Consider the following 9,961-nt stretch of genomic DNA (forward strand, 5'->3'; position numbering starts at 1 on the left):
GGGTTTTATAAAACCTTTTCGCTTTAGGCCTCCACCGTCATGTACAAAAAAAAAAGATTCAATCAGTCAATTTCAACTTCTCATGGGAAAAAAAAAGATCTTGCAAAGTTGGAATTGATTAATTGAACTTTTTAGTCCCACCCAGTCTGCTGTTACCACCACAGCCATGCCCACCCAATGGCACCCGACAATGCATAAGTGGGTTTTGGGTTGCAGTTTGGGCACTCGGTCTCTAAAAGGTTCGCCATCACTGGTATAAAGAGTATAAATATTCAACTGGAACGGAACAATTTTTCAACAAACCGATAATTACATACCAAAACATTATAGTATAAAGCACTAATAAAAAATTCCAAAAAGTGATGCAAATCACCTATGAACTTTAGATTTCTATATTATCCCCTTGATGTTAAAATCTGTTTATGGTTGTCAAAACAAAACAAAACAAAATAAAACATACAATGTTGGTTGAGAGAGTGAAGGAGAAGGTGTGGACTCTTCTTTTTTTGTATCTTCTACTGCTTCTGGTTCATCATCATAGTCAAAGCGATCCAACAGCTTCTGAAACATATTACACTTAGCCAATTCTATTTTCTTCTATAATAATAGAACAGTAAACTAAACATGTTACTGATTATATAAGTTTTTGTAAGTATTTTCCAAATGTATGATTAAGAAAGCAGCCTCTATCCTTAAACTATACCTTGGTTGGCCCCATAAAACCCAGTTGTACTACAGTCTTTTCTCCTTGCCTCCTCAACCTTAGAAAATGGTCCATTAATATTAGAAGAACAAAGCTGAAATAAATAGTTTAGTTGAAATTGGAAATCCAATTAAGTATTACTAATTGTTTAAAATCTAACCTAGCCATTAAACCTGCCAGAACTAGCTTTAAGTCTCTCTTCTACTTTTTCCAGACATTTCAACAATTTTAAGAACAGCAATGCTATCTAGGCCAAGGGTCAGATAAAGTACTAATCGGAGCTAAATCATGGCTTGCATCACCTCAAAGAGTCAGTATCAATTGCTTATCTGCATGACTGCTATATGTACACCCGAAATTAATTCAATTAATGCAATAAGACTCACTTAAAAAAAAAAGAACCACAGGACTATATTATTATTTCAGAAAGAGCAACATATAGCCAGACACTCTAAAAAGCTATAAGATTCCATAGATATCCCAACATTATGGTTTACCAAAAGACAAGAAATGGAAGATGGAATTTTTGCATGCATATGAAAGGAGGGAATGCAAGGAGATGCCTTCAGGCTTGTTCTCATGGCACTAAACTACAGTTTGACATGGATTTCTCCTGGAACAAGATATTTGGGTAATTCCTTTTCAAGTAGAAGAAAAATACTACCTTATCAAAAGATGTTTTTGGTTCTGGTATTTGGAAATCATGCTTTTGTTCTGATGGTTGTGTTGTCGTGGTCTGCAGCTGAGCTGTGATAGCTTGAACCTGAGCCATTACATTATTATCTATTACTGGAGACTGAGGTTTAGGAGGTTGCTGAAAAGTCTGGAGAATCTGTTGGAGCTATCAGATTAAAATTGCAACTGTTAATATAATTTAAGGATAGGGACAGTAGAGACATTGTTTAGGCACTAAAATTTGGAGCACTCCCAAGATGAACAGAACTAATACAGTATTCTCTCCTGCCTGAGAATTACAATCTCCTAAAACAGTTCTCCTTTGCTTCTCATTACTGGGAACTGTCTCTTATGTAGAAACAAGAGAGGGGCTCTTTGGCTACCCAAAATTATGGAATGTAGTCCTCAGGAGATCCAACAGGTACTACCCTTGGTTTTATTTCATTTAACACCTGGCTTTTTATCTACACTTTTATTTGAAAATGAATTAAAGCTTTTTTTCAATGTGAACTATATATATTGTCACTTATTTTATTTCTTAAATTGCTTGTTGGTTGAATTTCTCTCTGAGATCTATGAATATTCAGCAAGCCAAAAATAACTGAATAAAATGAACAATATTTCAACTACTTTTTACCACTAGACATGGATTTTACATACTATAGTAAAAGATAGTTGCTCTTGTGACTATGCATCTACCTTGCAGATTACAACATGGTGTAAAAGTTAGAATAGGCAGCTACAATACCATTTTGGCATGTAAACACTGCAACATACCATGATTGCTTTTAGAGGAATGCAATGGCAGTGGGAATGGACTGCAGTTGGGAAAATGAAAAATACAGTTTCCTACATATGTTAGGACATTTGATATTCTCCTCAGAGAGCAAGCATAGGTAAACTGCATGACTAAACATTTTTTACTCATATGCTCATATAGTGGAAAACCAAATTTTACTTTTTATCAATGTAATTCACAAGTTTCTATGATAGTTTTAAACATATACTGTTCACAAAAATAAAGGGAACACAAACCCCCTTCAGTTCCATGGTAAAATGTTCCCTTTATTTTTTTTGAGCAGTATATATTACTGAAGACATAGTTTGCCTTAGATAATATTTTCTTAATAAAGTACTTTTTTAAAAAAAAAAATCCCTTGCTTACCTGCTGTCCTTGTGTTGTTTGAAATAACTGAGCAACAGCAGCAAATGCATCAGAACTGGGCACCTGTGCCACAGCAGGTACTGAATTATCACCAACCTGTGGTGGCTCAGATGGAATTGTAGCAGGTTGTGGTGAACCTATAGAATATATTTAAATATTTAAATCTTAAATACAATTTAAGATTTTGAAATGCTCCTATATATAAACCACTTTATATTTCAATGTTATTCTAAAGTAAATCAAATTCTAGATCTTCTACAGTATAATCTAAAAGTAGTTTTGACCTCCTGCAGCAAGATTCTTTAAATTGGATTGAATATGTCCTCTATATATGTCTCACAACCATGAAGAGGTTCTGCATTTTCCCAATACAATCTGTATTCTATTTAAAGATCATACAATGTATAAGGCTCACATCATAACACAAGAGTAATCATGGCAGATGGCAGTGGCAAGATTGGTTTTTTAAAAAAAAATGTAGCAAAAGCTAGGTTAGATGGAACAATTATTATGATTGGTACTACTGGATTATATATCTTTCCTTCTATTTAGCAGCTGTTTGTTATTTTAAAAAACCACAAAATTGCTGTTTGAATCATTTATTGTGACGTACAACTTCACCCACATTTTCATAAAATTTTCCTAGGCATAATATTTAAACCAAAATAATTTTCATCAAGAAAATATCTTTCATATCCATCAGGGCAATTTAATTCTACTATTTATTTTCAGGCAAATTTATTTAGAACACAGGAGTTAATAATATTGAAGAAAAATCAAAGAAAAAGAATATAAAAAACCCTATCTGGACAGGTCTTGAAAAACACCAAGCATACTAGAATGCTCTTCAAAGCACTCTTGATCTTTCATATATTTACTCACATCAGAATAAAATATGCATTCCTTTATAAAGAGTACTTAATCAGCAACCTTATTTCAGTTCATCATACACAAATTATAACAAAATAAGACTTCAAACAACGCTATCAATATTCAAACTTAGGAAACTGCCTTTTATTGAATCAGATCACTGGTTCTCCTAAGTTATATATTAAGAGTTCTCCAGGATTCCAGGCAGTTTTTTCAATCTTACTTGAATATATTAAGAACTGAAACTGAGATCGTTTGGATCTAATCAAGGCGATCCTAATTCCTACCTTCATTATTGGTGGCATCTTCTGCCACTGAGGTTGCACTGCTAGCTCCTGCTGCCATGTCCAGAAGTGGCTGAATTATTTCTATTTTGAACACACCATTTTTCTGCCATAAGTTGAGGACACGAACTATCTTACTCTGTTCAACAAGAAATTATGTCAGTATACTTTTAAAAAACAGTTTAATATTTTTTAAACACTACACAGAAAGTATTCTCCTGCATACTTAACTTTCATGTACCATGAAACTAGGAACACGTTTTGAGCTTATGTATTTATTTATTTATTTAGAAATTTTATATTGCCGCCTATTCGCACATGGCGACTCAAGGCAGCTTACAGATACAAAAACACCATATAAAAGAAATAAAAATAATAAGAAAAATAATAAAATAATAACCCCCCACCCAACGACTTCCTTTCCATTATTCAATAAATGTAGGATATTCCAATCTGAGTATTTTTTTATTCTGAGAAAGAAGTAAATGTATTGAACCGCAATACAATATCAGTCTCTCATTAGAAAAGAAAAGGAAAAGTATCATTTAGTCTTTACATGTGAAAAAAAGATTAGGAGAGGGCGAACTATCTAAAAGCATGAGTTATAGTAATTAGGTACAGAGACAACATCACATGAAATCCAACCCAAACTCCAACATGTCCCAGAGCCTTACTTGGAATGTGGTATTCTAACCTTGGGAATATCTATTTTGCAGAACATTTAGAAATCAATTTTTTTTAACTATGTACAACAGAACCATGAGCTCCATGACAGATGAAGGAATCCACACACACACACCCAAATAATCACTCGGGCATGTTATCACTAGAACTTTGCCTTTTGATCAAGGGTTCCAGATTTTTTTTTAAAAAAACTTACAAATCATATAGGCTGAGAACTACTGAAAAATCCTGTTCTAAATCATTGATCATATCAAGCCTTATGGTAGTATTATTTCAAATAGGATAACTTCCAAATTCCAGGACTATCTACATTAGAAAGTAGGCTTATGCAGCAATCCAGATCTAAAGAATAAAGTTGATACAGAATGTAAACAGGTGCTCATACAGCAATTGTTAACAATTGCTCAAAGCTTATCTTATAGTAACCAATAATTGTGGTATGTGCGTCCCTACAATTCCCAAGTCACTTTGCAATCCCATTGAAAAGTTCTTCCAGTCTTAACGTAATGAGGAAAAAGTGCCTCACAAAACTGAAAGCAAAGTAAGAGCAACATCCAACTTAAAGCCCTTATTCAAAACCAGAGTCCTATTTAACAATCACTGGGTCTCTATCCTAGAAAAATGCTCATGTACGGGTTATAAATTAATTTCAAGCAAAATTAAACACCTTCACTTGTAACAAAGCTAAAACCAACAACTATACCTTATCTTCTGATGGACAGAGATATAAATACTGGAATGTGGCAGTTATATTCTTACAGAATCTTGGCCCAAAAACATCCTTGTCTGTTCCAAATTGATGACGAGATTGGCGAACAATGGAGTCAATCACATACAGTCCAGGAACTTTATATTCAGGCTTACACTAAAAAAAGAAAACGTATCACCATTTCTAAATGCACAATTGAAGTTTAACATACTAACATTAATTACTAAATGCTTATAAGTCTGTTGGATAACTTGGATAACCATTTCAGGTTTGGCCAACAAATATTCCTTTCTTATGCTTGAGCTTCTAGCACAGGGGTGTCAAACTCAATTTCATTGAGGGCCGCATCAGCATTGCGGTTGCCCTCAGGGGGCCAGGTGGGTGTGGCCAGGGTGGGTGCGGCCTACTGGGTGGGTGTGGCCAGTTCTACATCGTTCGCATCAAGGGTGCCTGTGGGAGCCTGGGCAGGAGTGGGATAGATCTGAGGGTCTCTGGCAGAAGGGGGTGGGACCAGGGCAAGTGCCAAGACATGGTCCACTGGAGGGGCCTCACTGTTCCTCTCAGGCCATGCAGAGGGGGGGGCTTATGGAGCTAAGACTGAATGCGTTTCAGCATAGATGGCCACCACAAAATTGTACATTGGTTCCCAGCTGGCCTGGGCCAGGGCCAAGGCAGAGGGGGCCATTCCCTCACTGTTTCCAGGATGGCTTTGCGGGCCACACGAAACCACTTCGCGGGCCGCATCCGGGCCCCGGGCCTTGTGTTTGACATGTCTGTTCTAGCATATTTAAGGGTTTCAGAATGATGCCCAAGATCATGTTTCTTATCTTTCCAGTACTTTCTCCTTTCTAGTGCCTGGCTCACATTCTCAGAACTATAGTTTCCTCTTTTGTTTTTCACTACCTGCTGTCTCTTTTCTCCATGAATAATGTGGTGCTTTGATGCACCTACTTTCTGGGGAACCAATATCACTGGTTCTTTGCAATGGGCTATTATTCTGTATCTGAGTTTCTATCTTGGAGACTATAGGATCATCAATGATGGAATTTTAAACAAAATATAAAAGTCACATATGACCAGTTATCCATCTCTTAAAGTTTTCAGCTTAATTTCAAATATTTTCCTACTCTACCTCTTATTCAAATACTTTGCCCTCTTCTCTATTATTTTCCTTGATATGGATAGGGTCTATTTATTTTATATTAAATTTCTATGCCGCCTATCTCCCCTATAAGGTGACTCTGGGCAGCTTACAAATGATAGAAACAAGTGAAAAATAGTTAAAAGATTAAAAGGAACTGACATCAAAATATTATTAAAAACCGCTAAAACCACACATAAAGATGGAGGTGAGCAGAATGTTCCCACTGATGGAATCAGGATACATGCATTTACTGTAGCAGTTTTTCCATCCACCCAAACAGAATGCTGTGAGGATGAAGATCAAATTATTCTACTTCAAACCTGATCAGAATTGTTAAGGGAACAGGTCTAACCTCACTCTACACTGCCAGCCTCCAGGACACCTAGGAAGCAAAATAATTCCATGACCTGTTCAATATCCTTTCTCAGATGTTAAATGTGACAAAATGTTAATAGGAAGAAAACTGCCGACTCTTTACAATTTATTTTGAGTTATGTAATTCCACTTACCTTTTTAATAAACTTCTCTACAATTTGGACTACATGTTTGTAAAGCTGAAAGGAAGAATTAAATATGTTTTATTTGGTGTGAAATCTTTCATTCCATAAAACATATAGAAAAATACCATTTTATTTCTACAGGTATAAATTGCAGAGCACAACAATTATAATTAAAAGCAAGATGGAACCTTTTAGTAAATGTTACGGAACTTTTTAAACATCAGTTCAATTCTTTTGAACAATTCTTTTAAATTAAATTTTTAAAAGAGCTCTACACATACCATGAAGAGTACATATTAGGAAGATGAATCCAAATATTCTTCAAGGTTTTGCAAAATAATGAAAATGGACACAAACTCTTGCTTTGTTTGTAAAAAAACATAATAAAACTCTACAAATCTTGTATTTTGCTATGATGGGGCAACCTTGCCTATGATAGATGAAATATTATTTATTAAGTTACCTTAATAGCTTTAATGGCAGCTTTTGTAATGAGAATCATCTTTGCACGAGAAATTGGAGGCTTCATCTCCATCAATGAGAAGAGCTAAAAAAAAAAAAAAAGAAATGTAGCAAAATTAAAAATGCAATATTTCTAGATAAACATGTTATTTACTACACTATGTAATCATTATAAAATTATAAAATTACATTTATGAAACTATTTATTCTGATTTGGAACCTTAATATCTTAAAAATGATAAGACTGTTCTCTACTTTTTATGAAAATGAAATTTTATTACTTTATAATACTATATATTACTACTCCATTATAAATAATTATTTAACTCATTAGGATAAAAGCATGTTCTATTTTAGAAATCTATGAAAATCAATTATATGGTCAAGAAAGTAAAGCAAAACTGCGAAGGAGTGATTTTCAAGTTCCTCAATATTAGCAGATAAAATGAGGGAAAAGAAGGACACCTAAAAACTGCCTATACTCCCTTGCACCTACTAAAAATAAAAAAATTAAGAACCAGACAAAACGTAAAGTATGTAGATAGGATTTAAGAAGCTCATTTAACGTTTTAAATGGACAAGACATTTAGAATCACTAGTTTCTCTTAAAAGTAACTACATACTCTAACTACTACTATATAACAGTTACAGAATTGGCTAAGATGACCTTGTACCATCTTCAAAGATATACTGGTGCCATATATTGTTTCTTATTAAAAATTTAGCTGGTGTTGACACTGATATGCATCAAGGGTCTTCCCAAGAAGCTAAGATGTCATACTGTATCGGATTAGTATATGTGTGAACCAAGCAGATGGAAATTTTGTCAACGTACAAATTGTCTATGTGCCATCCAAGATTTTTTTGGTATGACACCCTAAGTGGATAACCACTGGGACCACAATGGCTGCTTTATGCCATAATCTTTCAACTTCAATTTTCAGATCTTGGTATTTGGTGATCTTCGCCAATGCTTTGTCTTATATTCTACTATTCCCTGGTATTGCCACATCAATGATTCATAATTATCCAATTATTTTTCTTTTCAATCAGGGTTAAATCTGATGTGTTATTAGCCACAACTTTTTGTATTCAGAAATATTTTAACCTGGTCATTTTCAACTACTTTTTCAACTATATTTTTCCACCAATTTTTCATCACTGGCACATGGCAATTTTTATAAATACTCCAGCAACTGTGTTATATTTATAATCAGTTTCTGTGATATTCTTGCACTACCGTTGTTTCCCCAAAAATAAGACCTGGTCTTATCTTTTTTTTTTGCCTCCAAAAAAGGCACCAGGTCTTATTTTCTGCCAATGTCTTACCCGCTTACCTTAGGACCGCCACAGCCAGGCCTCCCATAACCCGACATCTGTCATGCCGCTGCCTGAGTTCGTCGTGCCAATTGCTCTGCTGCTGCCACTCACAGGAGGCCGTGAGGCTCGTCACGCTGATCGCACCGCTGCCACCGGTAGCAACAAGAGGCTGCATAGTGCATCGTGCCAATCACTGCCGGTTGTGGCAGGCCGCAAGGCTCGTCACACCAATCGTGAGCAGCACAATGAACCTCACGGCCTGCCACAAGCGGCAGCACCGATGTGATTGGCGCGATGAGCCTCATGGCCTCCTGCTGCAACCAGCGGCAACAGCGCAATGCGCCACGTGCAGTGCGGCCACAGACGAACTCGGGCAGAGGCGCAACAGGTGTCAGCATGTGGGAGGTCTGGCTGCAGCAGTCCTAAGGTAAGCGGGTGAAGGGTGCATGGGGCAACTCCACCCCCCCACCATTGACCTAGCTTAATTTTTTCGTGTGTGCCTTGCCCCAAAACTAGGGCTTATTTTTGGGATAGGGTTTATATTGGGTGTACGTGTAAAAAATCAAGCTAGGTCTTATTTTCGGGAAAGCACGGTAGCTTAAAATATGATATTTCTTCTGCTTCGTTGCACAATCTACACCCCAAATTATTTGGTCATTTTTCAATTCCAGCCTTGATTGCATTATTTCAAATAACTTGAACAACCAAAATCAAGTCTTCAATTTATTTATTTTTAATTTTCCAATTGTAAGCCATTGCCAGGTTTCATCTTTATCCCCTTTCCCCTCAACGTTTTGCATAAATGGACCGTGTAACGTCTATGGAGATTCTCAATTATCCAGGTCACGATTGTTCCAAAGATGCTTTCCAAAAGGCAACTGGATCTTGGTGTTTTTTTTTTCCTTGACAACATTTCACTTCTCATCCAAGAAGATTCTTCAGTTCAGTTCGGAAGCGAAACATTTTCAAGGGGAAAAAAAACAAGAAAGTCCAGGCGCTTTTTGGAAATCACCTTTGGAATGGTGCTTTTCTTTGCCAGTATTCTTTTTATTACATTGTTTTGATATTCAAGTTTTGTTTCTTGCACATGCAGCAAGTTCCAATTTTTAACTTGCATCAGTGCTTGTCCTTGGCTGTCTTTTACATAATCGGTCAGTATATGCTTTTCTTTGCTGATAGCTTATTTGACTTAAAGTAAACCTCTGCCTCTATTTCTGCAGGGCAGGTATAATCTATCAACATAACTATGGGGATGTAATGCATAGTGAATAATCATCAATTTCCTTTTTTCAGTCCAAACTATCCAGTTCAGCTTGTGTTCAGTTAATAATTCCACCGGTGTGTCCTATTAGATGTATGGCCCGAGTATTGATGGTTCTGAGGGTGTTTCCCATTTAATTTTGTCTTTAGTAATTTTCTCACTCTTTGCATGTATTCTTTACTAA

The 9,961-nt window shown here is 35.9% G+C and overlaps 1 protein-coding gene across 1 annotated transcript in view; it reads right to left on the minus strand.

The window, feature by feature from the left end:
* Positions 1–7,277, minus strand: part of SCAF4 (SR-related CTD associated factor 4) — a 37,499-nt gene extending 30,222 nt beyond the window's left edge. The window contains exons 1-7 of the mRNA XM_015819420.1: positions 7,198–7,277; positions 6,744–6,788; positions 5,085–5,246; positions 3,701–3,836; positions 2,544–2,680; positions 1,368–1,544; positions 461–561 (exon numbers count right to left, since the gene is read on the minus strand). Coding sequence (XP_015674906.1) covers positions 461–561; positions 1,368–1,544; positions 2,544–2,680; positions 3,701–3,836; positions 5,085–5,246; positions 6,744–6,788; positions 7,198–7,269 — 830 coding nt within the window. The 5' untranslated portion in view covers positions 7,270–7,277. The remainder of the gene's footprint in view (positions 1–460; positions 562–1,367; positions 1,545–2,543; positions 2,681–3,700; positions 3,837–5,084; positions 5,247–6,743; positions 6,789–7,197) is intronic.
* Positions 7,278–9,961: the final 2,684 nt, after the last annotated feature.

This window comes from Protobothrops mucrosquamatus, unplaced genomic scaffold (genome assembly GCF_001527695.2).
Source record: "Protobothrops mucrosquamatus isolate PMUCROS unplaced genomic scaffold, P.Mucros_1.0 scaffold_149, whole genome shotgun sequence".
Classification (NCBI taxonomy): domain Eukaryota; kingdom Metazoa; phylum Chordata; class Lepidosauria; order Squamata; family Viperidae; genus Protobothrops; species Protobothrops mucrosquamatus.